Below are 23896 nucleotides of genomic sequence, written 5' to 3' on the forward strand. Positions count from 1 at the left end.
CCAGTAAACAAGAAAGGAGAGAGTTCTAGGCTCAGGAAGTAGAATGTACAGAGGCAGAAAGAGTGTATTTTACTTTTGGAAAAACACAGGCCATTCATGTGATGCGTAGCATGGGATTATGGAGTAGCAGGATATTAAACACTGAAGTACATGACAGCCAAATCGTGAAAGCTTATTATGTCGTACTAAATAATATGGGCTTTAAGTTAAATACGGTCACCATGGAAATGTTTCTATTTGGGCATGGAACTGTAAAGTTTACTTGAAGTGAATGCAGGGATAGCAGTCAGAAAACTGGCAGTTCAAGTGAGGCATACAATTAAAATAATGGCAAGAGATGATACACAGATTTATTACAGGTCCCTAAAATGGATAGGCTTCATAGGGTCTGTGGAAGCCCTGGGAATGTATATAAGATTTAACATGAATGTATTTTCCTTGGGCCATGGGTCATACATTTCATCTGATCATACGACAGGGCTATTAGTGTAAATATGTATCACGAGGAAAATTGACAGGATGATACTCTACAAACTATGAAGTTTAAATAACTTTACATTTTACTTCATTCACTAATGACTAATATATATGTATATTTTTTTTTACTTTTTGTAGTGGACAGGCCAAAATCTCAGCAAGTTCGAACATCTAGTACAATAAGGCGAACCTCCTCTTTGGATACAATAACAGGACCTTACCTCACAGGACAGTGGCCACGGGATCCTCATGTTCACTACCCTTCATGCATGAAAGACAAAGCTACTCAGGTAAAATAAGCAAATCAAAATCAGCTTATCACCTTGCACTTCTTCTGCTTTGATCACAGTAAAGAAAATGTAATGTAATAAAATTTTCCCAAATTTGAAGTACATCCACCCAAGGAAGAAAAGAAAATCCATCGTTTTAAATAAACTTTACAGTAATTGTTTTTTGTCATCTGGGTTTTAGAAGCTTTGAAATTCTTTAATACTTAAATAGCACATCAGTCTATTACATGGCTTTAAAGACTTTTATTGTAATTTTAAGAATTGCTTTCCAATAGAAATTAAAATGACTAGTAACCATTTTAGAAAATATAAAACTTTTTAAAGAGTAGTTTGCTCACTTCTTGAAAATAATTTATAAAGTATTAACATATGCCTAATAAAATGATGGATAATTTATTTTTTTCTGTTAAAGATTAAAAGCCTTCAGAGGGAAATATAAATTAACTGTCACATTTCCTGTTTTTGGAAGGATCCCCAAGCTTTTGATTAAAAGCTTTTTCTCCATGACAGGAAAAAAAAATCTGAAAACATCTTTATTTACGATTATCTGAGTTATTGACCATATCTTCCTAACAGTAGTCAATCAGCATTTATTGTCATCATAAAGAATACTAAAAACGTAAGATATGGTTATTGGTTTTAAAGAACCTGCCGCACAGGTAGATGAGACATACATGTAAAAAATTGGTAAATGAAGACAGTGTTAGATGAATGGAGTATGTAAATTCGAGGGCATTCAAAGGAAAGAACATTTTGGGCTCTGTAGGTTAGGGAAATAGAATAGAGTTTCATCTCTGAAGAATGGGGAAAAAGAGAGGAAGAGAGTTTTTTGGACATGATCTGTAAAACTCTGCTTCTCAGTTTTTGTCATTTTCTCAGGCAAGCTTGAAACTGTGAAATTGACTTCTTTATTATCTATCTCATCATTTATGTCCTTGTAATGTTTTATGCTGCCCTAGTCTTTTGATTGAGTATTCATTTAGTGAGGAAGAGGATAAGTTTAATATGACAGGCAGTGGAATTTCCAAGTACTGTAGAAATAACTAGCAAAACATAGAGGTGTGCATCTAGACAGTTAAAGATGTGGGCACAGATGTAGTCAAATGAAGGCCCACTGAGGGAACTTTCTGGTATAATGGAAATGTTAATTAATTTAATTTAAAAATTAGTTAATTTTAATTAAGTAAAAGTTATTTATGTTAATGGTATATAGCATGATTCTTTGATATATACACACATTCGAAATGATTAAATCAATCTAATATATCCATTACCTGATTTTTTTGTGTGTGGTAGGAACACTTAAAATCTACTCTCTTAGAAATTTTCAAATATACAATATATTGTTATTTACTGTGGTCATCATGATATACAATAGATTGCTTGAAGTTATTTCTCATAGCTGAAATTTTGTGTCCTTTGACCAGCATCTCCCCAGGACCACCAACCCTTAGCCTCTGATAACCATCGTTCTGCTCGCTATTTCTATAAGTTAAATGTTATATATCTTTTGTTTTTGTTTTTGTTTTTTTTTGAGACAGGGTCTGGTTCTGTTGCCTATACTGGAGTGCAGTGGTGTGATCTCGGCTCACTGCTACTTCTGCCTCCCAGATTCAAGCAGTTCTCATGCCTCAGCCTTCCAAGTAGCTGGGACGACAGGCCCCTGCCACCACACCCAGCTAATTTTTATATTTTTAGTAGAGACGGAGTTTCAGCAGTAGAGGCTGGTGTTGAACTTCTGGCCTCAAGTGAGCCCCTAGCCTTGGCCTCCCAGAGTGTTGGGATTATAGGCATAAGCCACCATGCTTGGCCAGTGTTATATATCTTCGTAGAAGTTTGGGTTATATTGGTGAATTCATTTATCAGAACTTACCCAAGTGTACACTTGCACATTTTGCTATATAACTTTAATTTTAAAAACATAGACTATGCACAGAAAACAAATACTGAACTCAGATGTTTAAAGATGAAGTATACTGCTGTCTGCAACTTTGAAATGAATCAAAAATAAGATTGATTGATGAGTGGATACCTAGATAGGTATCTGGTGGAGCAAATAGAGCAAAATGTTATATAGAGAAGCTGAATATTGGCTTTATGGGCCCTCATGAACAGGTTTTTTTCTCTTTTAACTGTTTTGTTTGAAATTTCTATTAGTAAAATATTTTAAAAAAATTCATAGCCCACTGACTTCACTGCTTTGCAAACCAGTCTTAAGCTTTCTTTTCTGTAAATTAAAATTAATAATACCCAATTTACACATTCACAGGTTTATTCTGAGGTCTGAAAGATACAGCTTTACATTTTTAAGGCCTCTGAAGAAATGGATCACTGCCAGATTTAGAGTCATCTGTTTAGCATAGTAGAAAGAAAAACTAAAAGCCATTTGTGAAATATTATTACTGTAGCCTTGCAGACACAACCTTTATAAAACAAAAAATGTATTACCAACTCTTAAAATTGAACTTGCAATTAAGTTTACTGTAATAAGACAGTATTGATTCCTCAGTCTTTACTCCATAGTCTGAGGTATAGTCTCTGCACAAATTTTAAATTCTGTGTTAGACCGTGTTTTTAAATGTGAAAGTAATTCTTTGTAAAGTGGCCAAGTAATAAAAATAATAAATACAGCAATAATTGGAAGTATTTCCTACAACTTCCAGGTATAGTAGTGTGATTAGAGCTGTTCACAGATACTGGCATTCTCTCTCCTGGGCACATGGTAGGATTCTGATTCTCTGCCCACCTGAAGTTAAGTGTGGCCATGAGACTTGATTGGGGAAGAAGCTTTAAAGAACTGGTGCATTCTCTCTGACAGGGAAGTAACTGTTCACTCCTACTTTGTCCATCTGGATCACTGACAGTGACAGGCACAAGCATAGCCTTCTTAATGACCCATACACGTTGTATGAGCAGGAAATTAACTTTTGCAGTTTTAAGTCACTGGGATTTGTAGATTATGTGGTTACTATCCTATAATCAACACTCAACTGAATAATATACAATGTATAATAACCTTTTAAACAAATTTTTATAGGCTTTTTAGATCATAGTATGTTATGTTTCTTAATTAAAAGCTTTTCAAAAGATTCAGTATGGACATAAAATCAGTATCAAAATAGAATGAAAGAAAAAAACAGCACAGGAAGTGTTTTCTCTTAAGAGTTTTGTCATTTGCTTAATTAACTTTTCTGAATTTTATTTAAACATTTTTAAAAAATCGTGTCTTAATAGTTTATTTTTCTGTTACACCTTTCTTTGACTTTTATAGACCTTAAACTTTTTCTGATACAGTTAGACAGTTTTCTTTGTATGAGTAGTCCATCTAAAGCAGTCTGTGGAACAGGCTACCTCAGTCTCAAAATGTCACCTTTTTTGAAATGTCCATTAAATTAGAAGACATGATGGTGTGATGGTGTTAATCTCTGTAGGTGATTTTCATTGGGCTTTCTGCAAGTTAATGTATTCAGTCTTAAACCGCCACTGCCTTTTTGCTGCTTTTGTTTTTTTAAACAAGTATTTAAAATGCTTTTGATTAGATTTATATTGTAATAAAATGATAGATTGAATTTTATATGTAACTTGTAAAAGAAAAAAGTCACTTGCCTAAACATAGTGTTTCCACTTCAGGCTTCTGCTCCCTGCCAGGGTCAGCATCCTATCATAGTATAAAATCTCTGTGCTTTTCAGTTCTTGCAGGAATGCTTAGTGATATATTTATAGACATTCTCTAATTGTTCCAGAATGTTTTTAGTTCAGCTAAATTAAAATAAGTAAATATTTCAGTTATGTATTTTTGAGTTTTATCTGACTTTGTTTTAAAAGTAATGCTTTTTGATGGTAAAATAATCCATGTAATATAGAAGGACATGAATAGTAGCAGCTGACTCCCTGGACCTATTACTTAAAAAAATTATTATTAACGGATTCTTTTTTTTTTTTTTTTTTTTTTGGTGGGGGCATGGGGAGGGTACATGTTTTGAGAAATTTCCTGTAAGATATTATTTAAACATACACACTATGGAATTGTACTCTGTATCATATCATTGACTTGCTTTCTCCGTTAGATGGATCATGGACATCTCTCCTTATAACATGTAAATCCCTACCTCATTTTTTCCCCTATTTTTTAAGTTGTGGTAAAATACATATAACATGATAGCCAGACATGGCGTCATGTGTCTGTAATCCCAGCTACTCCCGAGGATGAGGCAAGAGAATCGCTTGAACCTAGTAGGCGAAGGTTTCAGTGAGAGCCAGGATTGCCTTACTACACTCCAGCCTGGGCAACAGAGTGAGACCTGTCTCCCCCCTCCCCCAAAATAGTTAAATTTACCATTGATGAAGATGAATTAACCATGTTGTAAATGTACAGTTCCATAGCATTAAGTACATTCACATTATTGTAAAACCATTACTACCATCCATGTCTAACACATTTTCACTTTTTCTACCTATTAAATACTAGGTCTCCATCCTCACCACCATACCCCAGCCTCTGGTAGCCATCCTTCTATTTTCTGTCTCTGTGAATTTACTCTAGGAACCTCATATAAGAAAAATCACACAGTATTTATTCTTTTGTGTCTGGTTTGTTTTACTTAGTATACTGATTTCAAGTTTCATCTGTGTTGTAGCATGTGTCAAAATTTCCTTTCTTTTTAAGTTGCAATAATATTCCATTAGATATACGTACTGCATTTTCTTTATCCATTTGTCTGTGGATGGACATTTAGGTTCTTTCTGCTTTTTGACAGTTGTGAATAATGGTGCTGGCAACATTAGTGTATGGATATCTTTTCAAGTCTCTGCTTTCAATTCTTTTGTGTATATATATCCAGAAGTAGAACTGCTGGATCATAGGGTAATTCTGTGTTTAAATTTTTGATTAACTGACACGCTGTTTTCTACTATGGCTATACTATTTTATACTCCCATCAGCAATGCACAGGGCTCCAGTTTTTCTGCATTTTTGCCAGTAGTTCTTTTCTTTATTCCTTTTTTTTAAAAAAACAATAGTCACCCTGGTATCTTACCATGATTTTTAATTTGTGTTTCCTAAGTGATTAATGATGTTGAGCATCACTTCATCTGCTTTTTGGCCATCTATATATTTTCTTTGGAGAAATGTTGATTTAAGTTCTTTGGCCATTTTTGAGTTGGGTTTTTTGTTGTTGAGTTCTAGGAGTTCTTTATATATTCTAGATATCAATCTCTTATCAGATACATGGTTTGCAAATATTTTCTCCCATTCTGTGGGTTGCCTTTTTATTCTTTTGATAGTTAACTAGTTTTTAATTTTGATAAAGTTCAGTTTATTTTCCATTTGTTGCCTGTACTTTTGTTGGCATACTCAAGAAATCATTGCCTAATATGCTTTGTTCTTATTTTCTTCTAAGAATTTTAGCTTTTAAGTTTAATAGATCAAAGATCTATTTGATCCATTTGAGCCCATTTTTTGTATACAATATAAGGTAAGAGTCTAACTTCGTTCTTTTGGATGTGAATGTCCAGTTCTCCTAGCACCATTTGTTGAAAAGGCTGGCCTTTTCCCATTGAATGGCCTTAACACCCTTGTCAGAAATCAATTGACCATATATGTGAGGGTTTATTTCTGGATGCTGTGTTTATTACATTGGTCTGTGCCTTGTGGCTTTTTGTATTATGACATGATTGGGAAAGATTTCTCCTACTCTTAAGTTAAAAATTTTTATTTAAACTATATTTTCTTTTAATAGTTTTATGTTTCTTTTTTAAAATTTGTTTCTTTGATATTTCTGGAGTTTATTTTGATGGAAGGCATGAGGTAATATCCAGCCTATGTTTCAAAGTGACTAATAGTTGATCAGTAGTTTATCTTTTCCCTGATGATTTGAGGTGTCATCCTTGTCATATCATAAATTTCCATTCTTATTTGGATCTCTTTCTGGCTTCTCTATGCTGTACTATATGCCATTAATATCTTTTTGATCTTACTACTGAATGATTTTAATTTATATTGCATAGTAATTCATTTTCATAATTTGTATGACTAGTCTTGCATATTTATTTTTCTCAGTTAATTTTATAATTTGTCACATTCCTCTTAGAATGTTTTATATTATAATTAAATATTAATTCAGGGGAATTAATTATTACATTGTCTTTTATCCAAGAAAAGGGCATATCTTTTTTTTTTTTTTTTTTTGAGAAAGAGTATCACACTGTCACCCAGGTTGCAGTGCAGTGGCACGATCTTGGCTCACTACAATCTCTGCCTCCTGGGTTTAAGCAATTCTCCTGCCTCAGCCTCCTAAGTAGCTGGGACTACAGGCATGCGCCACCATGCCCAGCTAATTTTTTTGTATTTTAAGTAGAAACAGGGTTTCACCATGTTGGTCAGGATGGTCTCAATCTCCTGACCTTGTGATCTGCCCACCTTGGCCTCCCAAAGTGCTGGCATTACAAGCATGAGCCACCCAAGGGGCATATCTTTTTATTCATTTAAGTGTTATGTTTGCCCTTCAGAATATTTCACAACTTTGTACTGGAACAACACATTTCTTGTTAAACTTACATCAAAATATTTTGTCTTCTTTGGTTGCTGTTATAATTAGGATATTTAATATCTAATTTGTGTACAGGACATATTCAACTTGACTTTTCTTGTTTCTAGTAATGGTTTAGGTAATTTTCTTTGTTTTTTTAGCTATACGATTATCCAAGTAGTAATTCTACATCCTTTTCTTTATTTATTACTTGCTGTGTGTCCTCTTTTGGAATTGCATTTCCTGCCGCTCCCAGAACCATGTAAACTAACAGTTATGGTACTGAATGCCTTGGCCTTTTTCTTGACTCTACTGGTAATGTATCCAGTTTATTCACTGGACAAGGTATACTTACGTTGGCTGTGAGGCAGTGTATACTTTTTGTACATAGAGTACACATGCTTATTTTACTAATGGTTTTTCTTGTTTTAATCAGGAATAATTCTTTATGTGAAAATGCCATTTCATCATTGAGTATGTTTGTTAATTTTATATTTTGTTTATTATTCAGCAATGAGGTAATAATTTTTTTTCATGAGCCTTAGATTGTTTTTACACTTGCTTCATAAAAAGATTTTGCAAGATTTCCTTCCTCTGTGCTCTAGCATAACATGGTATAAATATCATCTGAATTATCTGTCACTTGGGTCTGAAAGGATTTTACCTAAGAGGCTTAGTAGCCTAGTATGTTTTTGGATTGAAAGTTTTCTTAATTTCTTCCATGACGCTTGGTCTCTTGGTTGGTATCAAGGAGAGATTTCAAAACTTGTATTCTTTGAGGGGTGAGAGATGGGATGGTTAGATCTTAAATAAAATTACATTTACTGATACTTCCCTTTCTCCAGATGATGTTGTTATATTTAGTATTTTATTTTAAATTAATTTTCAAAAGTTAAACTATGGAACGTTAGGCATGCCAAAAGCACATAAAGCAATTTCTTAATCTCAGGCTACTTGAGTATGTAGAGTTTTACGATCCTGCCTCTATGCCAGCATCTTACCCTAGAAATCTATTTGTTTTTAAAAAACAGATTCAGACTAAGTACTTAGCATTTGGCTTCAGTCAGCACTCAATAAACTCAACTAACTCTGAACTAAAATATATATTCTTTGCTATTGAAGTCATATTTAAAGTACCTACCCTTTTCCTCCATTCCTGAAAGGAGCTTGGTTGGGGAGAACTTTAGTCAAAGGAATAGGTGATGTACCTCAAATACTTACTGATACAAAAAATAACTTTACGTTTTATCACTCTGATCAGAAATTGATTTCCTGGACAAAAGTCACACTTTCTACAACTGTTTGAGTTTCCTGTGCCCTTGTCAAAGGGCTTGCTGTTGAAATATATTTAAGAAACAGCAGTTGCTGAAACATTTTAGGGGCTGGGGGACTTCTTCATGAAATGAAAACAAGCCTCAAGATTTGACTGTTTTTGCCTCTTAAATTGCATTCTTGGGGTCTAAATTATTTTTATGGAGCTGGCCCCTGACTGTTGAGATCACCTTTACTTTTTCTTTCAGCCATCATCTAATTTATGAGACACAGGATTGTGGAATTTTAGAGTTGAATAGTTCACACCAAATTAGTCATGTTTCTGGTTTAGAAATTAATTTATTTGGTTGCTAAAGGGATATACTCAGCTGTATTGATGAAAAATTTTAATCCATAGCTAAAATATTTAATATTTTATTCATTATTTCCCAATGCCCTTTCTAAAATTACCAGAATGTCAGAATTCTACTTACTAATTCTAATAGGTAATATGTTCATTTGGTTCAAAAGTAGAAAGTATACAGTGAAAGGTCTTTCTCATACTCCTTTTACCCAAATACTCAGTTTTCTTCCCTTTACAAGAAACATTTAGCAGAAACAAAATTAACCTGTTTTTCTTCATTGCTTTCTCATGCCTTTGTTACTTAGCTCACTCTAGGTAAAATTGTGAAATAGGTTGTATTTATTTGTAATAGCACTATTAGTCTGGTCCCCTGACCTGTGTTGGTTCTGTACATCGACCTGTACGTTGGTTCTCAACCTGTTATATATATCAATTTTCTGTAAAAAATTCCTGTGATACAGTCCTTGCCTATGCCTATGTCCTGAATGGTGTTGTCTGGGTTTTCTTCTAGGGTTTTATGGTGTTAGTTCTTATATTTAAATCTTTAATCCATCTGGAGTTAATTTTTGTATAAGGTTTAAGGAAGGGGTTCAGTTTCAACTTTGTGCATATGGCTAGGAAGTTTTCCCAAAACTGTTTATTAAACAGGGAATCCTTTTCCCATTGTTTGTTTTTGTAAGGTTTGTCAAAAATCAGACAGTTGTAGATGTATGGCGTTACTTTCAAGGCCTCTGTTCTGTTCCATTGGTCTGTATCTTTGTTTTGGTACCAGTACCATGTTGTTTTGATTACTATAGCCTTGTAGTATAGTTTGAAGTCAGATAGCATGATGGCTGCTGCTTTGTTTTTGTTTTTTCTTAGGATTGTCCTGGTTATGTGGGCTCTGTTTTGGTTCCATATGAAGTTTAAGGTGGCTTTTTCCAGTTCTGTGAAGAAGGTCATTGGTAATGTGATGGGGATAGCATTGAATCTATAAATTACTTTAGGCAGTATGGCTATTTTCATGATATTGATTCTTCCTAACCATGAGCATGGAATGTTTTTCCATATGTTTTTATCTTCTCTTATTTCCTTGAGCAGTGGTTTGTAGTTCTACTTGAAGAGGTCCTTCATGTTCCTTGTTAGTTGTATTCCTGAGTATTTTTTTTCTTTTCTTTTTTCATGGAATTACTATATTTCTTTTTTTTTTTTTAAGTGAAACCAAATTTATTAGGGAAGTAAAGGAATAAAAGAATGACTATTCCATGGGCACAGCAGACAAATTTTTGTTTTCTTTCAACTCCCAATCCTACAAGTTTCCTTCACAGGTTTTGGCATATATTACACAATACACATTGGTCTAAAGTTTCTTCTCAGAGGCTTGTACACAATGTTCATGATAATTAGGAAAGAATATTCCTAAGTATTTATCTTTTTAGCAGTTGTGAGTGGGAGTTCATTCATGATTTGGCTCTCTGTTTGTCTGTTATTGGTGTATAGGAATGCTTGTGATTTTTGCACATTGATTTTGTGTCCTGAGACTTTGCTGAAGTTGCTTATCAGCTTAAGGAGATTCTAGGCTGAGATGATGGGGTCTTCTAAATATACAATCATGTTGTCTACAAATAAAGACACTTTGACTTCCTCTTTTCCTAGTTGAATACCTTTTATTTCTATTTCTTGCCTGATTTCTCTGGTCAGAATCTCCAGTACCATGTTGAATAGGAGTGATGAGAGAGGGCACCCTTGTCTTGTGCCAGTTTTCAAAGGGAATGCTTCCAGTTTTTGTCCATTCAATATGATATTGGCTGTGGGTTGGTCATAAATAGCTTGAGATATGTTCCATGGATACCTAGTTTATTGAGAGTTTTTAGCATAAAGGGCTGTTGAATTTTGTCAAAGGCCTTCTCTGCACCTGTTGAGATAATCATGTGGTTTTTGTCTTTGGTTCTGTTTATGTGATGAATTACGTTTATGGATTTGTGTATATTGAACCAGCCTTGCATCCTAGGGATGAAGCCAACTTGATTGTGATGAATAAGCTTTTTGATGTGCTGTTGGATTGGGTTTGCCAGTATTTTGTCGCATCAATGTTCATCATGGATATTAGCCTAAAATTTTCTTTTTCAGTTGTGCCCGGTTTTGGTATCAGGATGATGTTGGTCTCATAAAATGAGTTAGGGAGGATTCCCTCTTTTTCTATTGTTTGAAATAGTTTCAGAAGGAATGGTACCACTCCTCTTTGTACCTCTGGTAGAATTCTGCTTAGAACCTGTCTGGTCCTGAACTTTTTTGGTTGGTAGGCTATTAATTGCTGCCTCAACTTCAGACATTGTTATTGGTCTATTCAGAGATTCAGCTTTTCCTGGTTTAGTTTTGGGAGGGTGTAAGTTCCAGGAATTTATCCATTTCTTCCGGATTTACTGGTTTATGTGCATAGAAATGCTTTTAGTAATCTCCGATGGTAGTTTGTATTTCTGTGGAATTGGTAGTGATACCCGCTTTATCATTTTTTTTTCATCTATTTGATTCTTTTTTTCTTTTTGGTCTGGCTAGCGTTCTGTCTATTTTGTTGATCTTTTCAAAAAACCAGCTCCTGGATTCATTGATTTTTTTTTTAAAGGGTTTTTTGTGTCTCTGTTTCCTTCAGTTCTGCTTTGATCTTAGTTATTTCTTGTCTTCTGCTAACTTTTGAATTTGTTTTATCTTGCTCCTCTAGTTTTTTTAATCGTGATGTTAGGGTGTCAATTTTATATCTTTCCTTGCTTCTCTTGTGGGCATTTAGTGGTATAAATTTCCCTCTAGACACTGTTTTAAATGTGTCCCAGAGATTCTGGTATGTTGTGTCTTTGTTATTGGTTTCCAAGAACATCTTTATTTCTGCTTTCATTTCATTATTTATCCAGTAGCCATTCAGAAGCAGGTTATTTAGTTTCAATGTAGTTATGCGGTTTTGAGTGTGTTTCTTAGTCCTGAGTTCTAATTTTATTGCCCTGTGGTCTGAGAGAGACAGTTTGTTATGATTTCTGTTCTTTTGCATTTGCTGAGGAGTGTTTTACTTCCGATTACGTGGTCAATTTTAGAATAAGTGTGATGTGGGACTGAGAAGAATGTATGTTCTGTTCATTTGAGGTGGAAAGTTTTGTAGATACCTATTAGGTCCACTTGGTCCAGATCTGAGTTCAAGCCTTGGATATCATTGTTAATTTTCCGTCTCATTGATCTGTCTAGTATTGACAGTGGGGTGTTAAAGTCTCCCACTTAAGTTATTGTGTGGGAGTCTAAGTCTCTTTGTAGGTCATTGAGAACTTGCTTTTTGTATCTGAGTGGTCCTGTATTGGGTGCGTATATATTTGAGATAGTTAGCACTTCTTGTTGCATTAATCTCTTTACCATTATGTAATGCCCTTCCTGGTCTTTTTTGATCTTTGTTGGTTTAAAGTCTGTTTTATCAGAAACTAGGATTGCAACTCCTGCTTTTTTTTTTGTTCTCCATTTGCTTGGTAAATCTTCCTCCATCCCTTTATGTTTAGCCTATGTGTGTCTTTGCAGGTGAGATGGGTTTCCTGAATACAGCACACCGATGGGTCTTGACTTTTTATCCAATTTGCCAGTCTCTGTCTTTTGATTGGGACATTTAGCCCATTTACATTTAAGGTTAATATTATTATGTGTCAATTTGATCTTGACATTTTGATGCTAGCTGGTTGTTTTGCCTGTTGATGCAGTTTCTTCATAGTGTCGATGGTCTTTACAGTTTGGTATGTTTTTGGAGTGACTGGTACTGGTTGTTCGTTTCCATGTTTAGTGCTTTCTTCAGGAGCTCTAGTAGGGTAGGCCTGGTGGTGACAAAATCTCTCAGCAATTGCTTGTCCATAAAGGATTTTATTTCTCCTGTGCTTATGAAGCTTAGTTTGACTGGATATGAAATTCTAGGTTGAAAATTGTTTTCTTTTAGGTTATTGAATATTGGCCTCCACTCTTCTGGCTTATAGGTTTCTACCCAGAGATCCGCTATGAGTCTGAGCTTCCCTTTGTGGATAACCCGACCTTTCTCTCTGGCTGTCCTTAGCATTTTTTCCTTCATTTTCAACCCTGGTGAGTCTGACGATTATGTGCCTCGGGGTTGCTCTCCTTGAGGAATACCTTTGTGGTATTCTCTGCATTTCCTGTATTTGAATGTTGACCTGCCTTGCTATATTGGGGAAGGTCTCCTGGTTAACATCCTGAAGAGTGTTGTTTTCCATCTTGGTTTCATTCTCCCTGTCACTTTCAGGTACACCGATCAAATGTAGATTTGGTGTTTTCACATAATCTCATATTTCTTGGAAGCTTTGTTAATTTTACTCTTTTTTTCTCTAATCCTGCCTTCTCACTTTATTTCATTGAGTTGATCTTCAATCTCTGATATCCTTTCTTCCAAGGACTTCATGACTAAAACACCAAAAGCAAGGACAAAAAAAGCCAAAATAGACAAATGAGATCTAATTAAACTTAAGAATGTCACAGCAAAAGAAACTATCATTAGAGTGAACTAGCAACCAACAGAACAGGAAAAAATGTTTGCAATCTACCTGTCTCACAAAGGGCTAATATGCAGAATCTACAAAGAACTTAGACAAATTTACAAGAAAAAAATAACCCCATCAAAAAGTGGGCAAAGGATATGAACAGACACTTTTCAAAATAAGACATTTATGTAGCCAACAAACATCTGAAATAATGCTCATCATCACTGGTTATTAGAGAAATGCAAATCAAAACCACGTGGAGATACCACTTCTTGTCAGAATGGCAATCTTTGAAAAATCTGGAGACAACAGATGCTCGAGAGCGTGTGGAGAAATAGGAATGCTTTTGCACTGTTAGTGTAAATTAGTTCAACCATTTTGGAAGACAGTGTGGTGATTCCTCAAAGATCTAAGAATGGAAATACCATTTGACCCAGCAATCACATTACTGGGTATATACCTAAAGGATTATATTCATTCTGTTATAAAGACGCATGCATACATATGTTCATTGTGGCACTGTTTACAATAGAAAAGACTTGGAATCAATCCAAATGCCATCAGTGATAGATTGATAAAGAAAATGTGGCATATATACACTATGGAATACTATGCAGCCATAAAAAAGGATGAGTTCATGTCGTTTGCAGGGACATGGATGAATCTGGAAACCATCATTCTCAGCAAACTGACACAAGAACAGAAAACCAAACACCACGTGTTTCAGCACTCACAAGTGTGTGTTGAAACAATGAGAACACATGGACACAGGGAGGGGAACCTCTTGGTGGGGGAGCTACGGGAGGCATAGGAGGATGTAGGGGGATTGGCGAGGGATAATAACAGGAGAGATACCTAATGTAGATGACGGGGGGATGGATGCAGCAAACCACCATGGCATGTGTGTACCTATGTAACAATCCTGCACAATGTGCACATGTAACCCCAGAATTCCTGTGATAGTATTAAACAGAATTTACTGAGAGACATTTTTATGTTAGAGACATTATGCTTTTTTAACAATTAACATCACAGAATTATCATAGTTTAAAATTAGGTCACAGTTTACGATATGGTATGAAAAACCAGTATGCCTCTCAATGTATACTATTTTGTATAAATGAATGAATAAATGAATGATTGATACGGGAGATACCATATTGTTAGGATCAGTATAAACCAAGGGATAACTTTTCCATGCTGTTGGAATTCTAACAGCTTTTGGGGGACAACTATTATTGTTCACATAGCCTGTTGCAATGAGGATTATATGAAATAGTCCTTGTTAAGCTTCTAGCACAGTATCTATGACATAATAGACACTGGTACATGTTGGTTGCCTTTAATTATTATCTATAGTATGTTACTGTTACCAGGTTTAAATATCTTACGTAATATTGAATTAAGTGTACAGAAAAAGTCATTATTACTAGTATCAACTGTTGATTATACAATTATGAACATTAAGTCTGGACTGGTAGGAAATGGCATAGAAATGATAAAAATGACCCCAGAGCATGTGAGGGCTCTGAAATTCAATTAACAACTCCTGGTAGGTCAGGATTCATCAGTCAGAAGCAGTTAGTGTGTGTTTGCTGTCTTACAAATAAGTGGTACTTCAGGTCTATAGGTTCAGGTGCAGGAGAGTGTAGTTACATTCTTATGAAAACGATTCCCTCCTCCATTACTTAGTTATCCTGTTGGTGATATTCATGCCATCATCTTAGCACTATTAGTTTTTATGACTTCAGTGGGTTCTTTTTAGAATGGTGTGAAAAATATTTTTGGTGGTATATAGTACTCACCTTCTTTGCTGATTTTCTGTCAGATGTAAGAGATTTTAAAACAACATGGTCAAAACTAGCAAGAAAAATGAGTGGGTATATGGTCAATATGACACCTTGATTGCAGAATCCATATGTTACTGATTGCAATTTTTTTAGTCTAAAACTGGTTTTCAAACTTTAGCATCCATCAGAATCATCTGAAAATCTTGTTTAAAAAGTTAAAAAAGTATATTGCTGGTCCCTATCTAAGAGTTCCAGATCTAGTAACTCTGGGCTTGAGCCTTAAGAATTTGCATTTTTGACATGTGATGTGGCTGCTGCTCATCTGGAGATTGCACTTTCAAACTGGTCTAATATAATGAGCACAAAACTTAGCATAGAGTTGGAGTTTGATAAAAAAAAATTGAAAATACAGCTGCTGCTTATTACTGTATTACCAAAGCTTTAAAAACAACCCTCCAACTTTACATAAAATTAAAATGTAGTCTTAATTTTCACAGTGTTTTGTTTGAGCTGAATTCTGCCTTTTTCTATACTCTTTGCTATGCAAAGCAGCTGTTTTACTATATCTGGTTACTACTGTTACCAGAAAGGCAACAGATGATTATACTAGAACTATAATCTTTTTTGCTGCTTTGTAATACTTCATCAGGATAGACTTTTCAAATAATCTTTTTAAAAAAAGTTTTAAAAGAAGTTAAAATTTTTTTTAGTCAAAAGAAAAATTTCTAAAGTATATATTTATAAATAATGAAGGGTTTGCCATTACCTGATCTAAAAGTTTTTTATAATTTAAGATCAGTCTGTGGTCATAATTCATTTTTAATTTAAGTGTCATTGATTTTTCAGCTAATTCCATCTCATTTCTTGCTAGGTTTATCATTGCTATAACTACTATAAAATAATTAGCAGTCAGTACTCATATTTCTATGAATGATAAACTATAATAAATTTCAAGACCAGTGATGAACCACATAAAAGTAGATTTTTTAAGTTTTAAATAAGATTAAAGAATTTTGTGATGTAATCGTTTTTGTTTTGGATTTTTTTTAAATGGCTTTAGACTTTTGCACATTGAAAAAGAATATTTTTTGCTTGAAGTTAGTTTGAGCTGATTTGAAATTGATAAAACTAAAAAGCATACTGGCCCTCACTAGTTAGTAAGGATATGCATAACAAAAGCAGCCAGTATTTAAGCTTTTGATTGATCTAGACAAAAATAATTAAAATTTTTTTTTTCCTTTTTTCTTTCTCCCTAGAGTGTTCAGCAGGAGACAAAAATAATTTTTCTAATGGTATTCATTTTGAACCTGTTTAGTCCTGTGCAGTGGAACTGTTCTTTTTGTATTTTACTTAGAGAAAAAGTGGTTCTCACCCGGTTGGAGCTGGGAGGATGGCCCTATAGAGGTTGGAAAGAAATTTCATGGTCTGGACTTTGGAGACTTCCATGGTGTGAGAATTAAAAAAGGACCTCTTCTACCTATAGGTATCCTTTAAACATTGAGGCTTTTTTTTTCCCCATTTCCCTTTTTTTTTTGTCAACAGCCTTACAAATAGGTTTTTGTTGTGCATTGTTCCAAGTGTACAAAAGTTTCATTTCTTTTAAATGATGATACGATATTACAATTTTTCCTAAATTTGTTTGACTGTGGAATCCTTTTGTCTACTCTTAACACCAAGGGCACTGTTATATATAGCACTATTTTAAAAATTCTAGTCTAGATTAACGGACAGAATAACAGGCCATTTGGAAGGGGCTGCTTGCTGATATGAAACTAAAGAATTTTTGCTACTTTGTGTTATTTTCCTGACTGAAATGCTAAAACATTTCTCAGATACTCAGGTGTAATAAATTGGATTCAAATTAGTTCACCTTCTGTGACCTTTTAAGCATCAGGTTTAAATAGATTTGATTTTGGTAGCCATCTTTTGGTTTTGTTTTGGCTAAAATAACTCACTAAAACTTGGTGACCAGTGTATGGAATACTTCTCTCTAATTGAAATTTCTTCAGTAATGGAAATGTTCCATATCCATGTTGTCCTATATGACAGCCAGTAGCCACATGTGGTTGTTGAACTTTTAAAATATGCTAAGTGTGACTAAGGAAATTTAGGGTTTTTTTTTTTTTAGGTCCTCATTAATTTAAATCTAAATAGGCATATGTGGCTAGTAGCTATTTTATAGGACAATGCAATCTGTAGAAAATATTTGTAGATGAGAATATTTTTCATACTGTGTATTTTAAATTGTGTATCCCTTGGAGGGATATTTTTGGAAAGTTGAGATTATGATGACTATACTTAAATAATTTATGTACTCTATAGTCGTATGTTTGAGAGAACTTTCCAGTCATTTTTCTCTTTTAAAAACTAGAGTCATTATCACTTCATGATAGGGATATGTTCTGAGAAATGCATCATTGGGCATTCACCACTGTGCAAACACCATAGGGTATACTTACACAAACCTAGATGATGTAGTCTACTACACACTGAGGCTATGTGGCGTAATCCATTGCTTTTAGAGTACAAAACTGTATAGCATGATATTGTACTACAGACTGTAGGCAGTTGTAACATAATGGTATTTGTATATCTAAACATAGAAAAGGTACAGTAAAAATATAATATATAAAGATAGAAAGTGGTACACCTGTTTAGGGCATGTACCATGGAATGGATTGTACAGGACTGGAACTTACGCTGATTGGGTCAATGAATGGTGAGTGAATATAAAGGCTTAATATATTACTGTAAGCTACTGTAGACTTTCTAAACACTGTGTATTTAGGTTACACTAAGTTTCTAACACATATTCTTCTTTCTTCAATAATGTTAACCTCAGCTTGCAATAACGTTTTTACTTCATAAACTTAATTTTGTTTAGCTTTTTGATCCTTTCATAATAACACTTAGCTTAAAACACATTGTACAACCATACCAAAGTGTTCTTACTCTATCAGCTTTTATTATTTATTTATTTCTCTTTATTTTGTTTTTTAGACTTTTTTTTTTAAAGCTAAGACAAACATATGCATTAGCCTAGGCCTACACAAGATCAGGATCATCAAAACATCACTAGGTAATAGGAATTTTTCAGCTTCATTATAATTGTACGGGACCACTGTTCTGTATGCCATCCGTCATTGACCAAAGCATTGTTATGTAGCACATAACTATACATAACTATACATAGACTACTAACTGGATTTCTTTTGTAGATAATTCTTTTGTATAAGTAATAATACATTCTGAAATAACTGAATAGGTTTTCAAATTCATTTTTAAGATAATAGGAAGAAAAATATAATCTTTGAGATAAGAGAACTCAGATTTAGTTCCTTTTGCTATTAGCATGCTTGCCTTTTGTTATTAGCCTGCTGCAATTGAAGCAATTGCAGAAGTTTTGTGGTATCATTTATCTGTAAGTTGGAGATACAGTATAAATAAATGTCCTTTGAAAAAGAGCTGTACAAAATGAACATAATTCACATTATAAATGTTGGGTTTAGTAATTATGGAAAATGCTAAAAATTTGACTTGTTTCCTGTGAATGTACTTTGAGTTATGAAGATTATGATCCTTAATCTTTTCGTTTTTGGTAAAAATAATGCTCAGTTGGTAGACAGGTAAAAACATTATATAAATTATCAGAATAAAAGTGACTAAACAATTGAATAATTTTGGAATAAATTTATTAAGGATACAATTATTTGGAGGGCTGAATTATTTTCAGAGTAGTTCATCTTATATAGGATGGAATATAGGAAATTCTAATAACTAATAGTTTTGTCTAAGCAACATATTTAATACATTGATACCGCTTATTCTTGGACTTACTGATTGAATAAAATATTTTACTCTGTCAATTGACTAAACAACTTCATTTTACCAGTGAACTGTTCAAGCAGTTTATTTTTGTATTCAGCTAGCATTCAGTTGTTAGTGGTTTTATTTTTGAATATCATTGCTTTGAAGATGTGATTATTTAAAAAGTTTTCCACAAGCATTTTGAACTGTATAAAATAGAACTGATGATTTCTTCATAAGAACTTAGGTAGTCACAACTGTGGCCTTAATATTAAGGATTCTTTTTTTAGCATGTAATGAAAAAGAATTTTTAAAGCTGTATATAGTTACTGTGATAATCCTTGCCCTTTAAGTAGTGGTTTTTACCCTTTCTAATTTATATTATGCAAGAGTCTTCTCATATTTTAAAGATGATATTTTAATGTTGTTTAATTTTTTTGTTTTGTTATGTTTTTTGAGATGAAGTTTTACTCTCGTTGCCCAGGTTGGAGTGCAATGACATGATCTCGGCTCACTGCAACCTCTGCCTCCTGGGTTCAAGTGATTCTCTTATCTCAGCCTCCCAAGTAGCTGGGATTACAGGTGCCTGCCACCACGACTGGCTAATTTTTGTATTTTTAGTAGAGACGGGGTTTCACAGTGTTGGTCAGGCTGGTCTTGAACTCGTGACCTCTGGTGGTCCACCTGCTTCGGCCTCTTAAAGTGCTAGGATTACCAGCATGAGCCACTGTGCTCAGCCTATGGTTTAATTTTTTTAATACAACTATTTAATGATCTTACCACTGTATGACATTATTTGGGATTTAGTGGTTTGTGTTACATTTGAGGATAGTGTCTATTCATGGCTCAGTAACTGAAAATGATATTTTAGATAAAGATTCTCTTTTCTGACATACTGGTTCAGATTTTTTAGAAGATGTGTTACTGCAGTTTATTTAGCTTATATTTACTATTTTTAATCTTTTTCACTTTTATAATAACTTGATGTTTTTTATACAAAGATGCCTGATATTTTTCAAAAAGGATACTAATACTTTTCCCCAAGTACAGGAAAAGTAGTACAGTCACTCCTCCACCTAAATATTTGAAATATAGGTCATTTTTTAATACTGCTGCTTTTGAGATACTTCTGTTCATTTTACCTCTGTTTATTGAATTTAGTTCAGCTATTCTCTTTAGAAAGACCAATATACAAATCTTTACAATTCCCTTTGAATTTTATAAATAAGTTTTTAATGTTGTTGATGTGAAGATATCAAATGTTTTAAATGACTCAGAGACATCTTTGAGCATGCATAATTCAGAATATGGAAGAATATTTTAAACATTTCACGGGATCATGAAACTCTTAGCATTGAAAGAATTTATTATAGCTGTCTAACTGGTATGTGCTAAGAATTTGAAATATGTTTCAGTTGCTTGAGATTAGGAAGTAGAGAGAAAATGTCTTATTTTATATATATATATATATATATATATATATATTTTTTTTTTTAAAGACACCTAGCTGTTGGGCAGAAGAGAGTGCAGAAAAGAGGTCACATCAGCGTTCTGCATCATGGGGGAGTGCTGATCAACTAAAAGAGGTAAGTTATTTCTGTTTTCAGTTGGTAACCTGTTTTGGTCCTAGTAGATTAGATTACCTTAGTATTTCCTGAAAGTAATGATACTTTAAAAATTTGTCCTAACGTTACCTCTTTTAGTAAGGTTAAGACAAATTCTAGGCAGGTTTTCATAAAGTTAAGACAAATTCTAGATAGGTAGGTTGCATTCTACATTTTGGTGAACAAGTTCGAATTTTGCCTTTTATAAATGTTATGCACTCAGTCAGTTTTAGCCTTTCCAGAATGAAGTCTGAGTTTATGTAATACTCTCTATATCTTGTTCATTTTAGTTATCTTTTGTTATCTCTTCAGCTTCCTTGTTTTTAAGTTGTAGCAACTAGAGCTATAGATTATAGCTTTGTACCATGGTAGGATAGTGTTTCCTGTTTCTAATATCATTTTAAATGATATCCAGCATATTGTCACCCTTTGGAACCCAACAGTAGAGTAGAATCCATGTTTCTTAGAAATGTAGTTTCTATGACCGATTTATTTATTTTTTAATAACCTGAAGTGTCATAGCTATATGTATATTTTGTATTACTGTTCCTGATACTTTTATCAGTCTAAATTCTTTTTTATTTGTATTTATAAATTACAGAAATTTAGAGTTGAAAGGTCATCTAATTCTATCTTCTAAATAAATGCTCCTTAAAAAGGTGGTTATCCAATCTCTGTTTTTTGTTTTTGTTTTTTTTTTTTTGAGCTGGAGTCTCTCTCTGTCACCCAGGCTGGAGTACAGTGGCACAATCTTGGCCTACTGCAGCTTCCACCTCCCAGGTTCAAGCAATTCTCCTGCCTCAGCCTCCTGAGTAACTGGGATTACAGTTGTGTGCCACCACACCCAGCTAATTTTTGTATTTTTAGTAGAGATGGGGTTTCACCATATTGGCCAGGCTAGTTTCGAATTCCTGACCTCAAGTGATCTGCCTACCTCGGCCTCCCAAAGTGTTGGGATTACAGGCGTGAGCCACCACACCAAGCCATGATTATTCTTAGTGAGGGAAACTCATTATTTTACAAAAGAACCACTTAAATTGTTTTAAGTTGTTAAATATCTTCTCTTATGTATGGAACTTAGAATTAGATAACTTAGGTTTCACATTGCCCTCTGGATCAATACTGAGTAAGTCCAAGTATTTTAAAGGCTAGCAATAAGTCACTTTTTTTTTCCTCCAGGGTAAACATCAACATTTGTCTCAAAATTTTTCTCATATACCAGTTTCCAGGCCTCTTTGTATAATTTTTATATACTATAGGTTATCACTGTCCTTTATATACTGTGGTGTCTGGACTGCATAGATATAGTTTATTAGCTTGATTTTACTTATGATTGTATTACATTTTGAGCAGCTTCTTTATAGCATGGATGTAGAGAACTACTTACCTCCTTCTGTCTACCATACATGTATGCAAAAAAATCACTTTTCTCCAGCAGCAATAAAAAACAAACGAAGCTGAGTATAATATCTCTAGCTTACAATAACTACGTATGTATGAATAGCATATGAATGACAAAAAAGTGAACTTGTACTTTTATCTCAGAGTTAAATACAATCTTAGAGTTATCACCAAGATTTACTCGTCTTTAGGCTGAAAGTAAGTAATGCCAGATATTAATTTGAATCCTTAGGAAGAATTGAAGAGTTCTGGGAATAGTAAATATGTGCGTAAATATCAGTTTTTAACACTGTTTTGTTGGATTTATAATTAAACTATAACTGGATTACAGGAATATATGACATATACTATTAAAAAGGAATAGTGACATACATTATTAAAAAGGAATAGAGCTGGACAAAACTGTCAAAACAACTGTTTGAGGCTGGGCGCAGTGGCTCATGCCTGTAATCCCAACACTTTGGGAGGCTGAGGCCAGCAGATCACAAGGTCAGGAGATTGAACCATCCTGGCTAACATGGTGAAATCCCATCTCTACTGAAATACAAAAAATTAGCTGGACTTTGTGGCACGTGCCTTTATTCCCAGCTATTCAGGAGGCTGAGGCAGGGGAATTGCTTGAATGTGGGAGACAGAGGTTGCAGTGAGCTGAGATTGTGCCACTGCATTACAGCCTGAGGACAAAGCAAGCCTCCATCTCAAAGATAAACAAACAAACAGAAAAACAACTGTTTGAGTACCTTACCTAACAAACTGAGAGTTTTATTCATGAAGAGTAATGAATAGCATAAGAAGAGCACAAATTTATCATCTGGTGTTACTCCTTTTTTCCTTTTCCTTGTCCCCAGTTCTGTTGCATAGCATTTCAATCAGGATGAAAATCAGCAGCTTTGCTTCCACTGTTGCAGAGAAATCAGTTGATGCAGAGCACTGTAGGTTAAAATAGTGATCTTTGTGGCAAATAAACAAAGAGGGCCAACAACTTTATTAGTCTGAGATTGCAGTCCAGTTTGAGACCAACAGTAGACTCATTGACTAGTTGAGTTTAGTAGAGTCTTTTGAGAGGTAAAACAGTAGTGAGAGCTTGATAAATTCCCCACATATCCCAGGTTGACTGGAGGCTGTGGACATGCACAGCAGAGAGCATGTTTCTGGCCAGTAGAGCTTAAGAATAGGTGCAGAGGAAATTCAAGTGGGCTACTGGAAATAAAACCAGGGGAGACATGTAAAAAACCTGAACTTCAAATGCTCTCCTCTGTCCACAAGCAAATTCTATCAGTAGGAAGTAGAAACCTTATTGGGTTGAGATGTTTGAATAAAATGTACAATCAGTCTTTGGCCAAACACTATGGTGAACACTGGAGACGTGCTTTAAAGGGTCTTAAGAAGTCAGGCAAAAAATAATAGAGACATAAGGAGTCACCCTTTGCAGGGGAAACAGACTTGTAGACCATTAAGAAATAACAAATAGACAACAACTCTCAGGGGAGAAAATCAGAATCTGGAGTTGCTATAAAACATTATCTAGAATATCCAGCATTCACCAAAAGTTTTGAGATATACAAAGAAACAAAAAAGTATGGTACATACTCCGGAAAATAACACAGTCATTAGATACTGTACGTATCTTTATGATGTATTTAGCAGACAAAGACATCAAAGCAGCTATTGTAAATATGTTTCAAAGAAATAAAGGAAACCATGATTAAAGAATTAAAGGGAAAGTAGGACTACAAAGACTCAATGAATAAAGAGTTTTCACAAAGACAGTCATTCTAAAAAGGGAGGAAACAAAATTCTAGAGTTAAAAAGGGCAATAACTAAATATAAAAATGTGTTAGATTGGCTTGACTGCGGATTTGCAATGGCAGAAGAATCAATGAATTTGAAGATAA

At 34.1% G+C, this 23896-nt stretch overlaps 1 protein-coding gene across 4 annotated transcripts in view; it reads left to right on the forward strand.

Annotated features, from left to right (window-relative positions):
• Positions 1-23896, forward strand: part of GLCCI1 (glucocorticoid induced 1) — a 150045-nt gene that overhangs the window by 44680 nt on the left and 81469 nt on the right. For all 4 annotated transcript variants that reach the window (XM_010345675.3, XM_039472676.2, XM_039472677.2 and 1 more), the window contains exons 2-3: positions 616-767; positions 20496-20582. In XM_010345675.3, coding sequence (XP_010343977.2) covers positions 616-767; positions 20496-20582 — 239 coding nt within the window. The remainder of the gene's footprint in view (positions 1-615; positions 768-20495; positions 20583-23896) is intronic.

The sequence above is a fragment of the Saimiri boliviensis genome, chromosome 10 (genome assembly GCF_048565385.1).
Source record: "Saimiri boliviensis isolate mSaiBol1 chromosome 10, mSaiBol1.pri, whole genome shotgun sequence".
NCBI lineage: Eukaryota > Metazoa > Chordata > Mammalia > Primates > Cebidae > Saimiri > Saimiri boliviensis.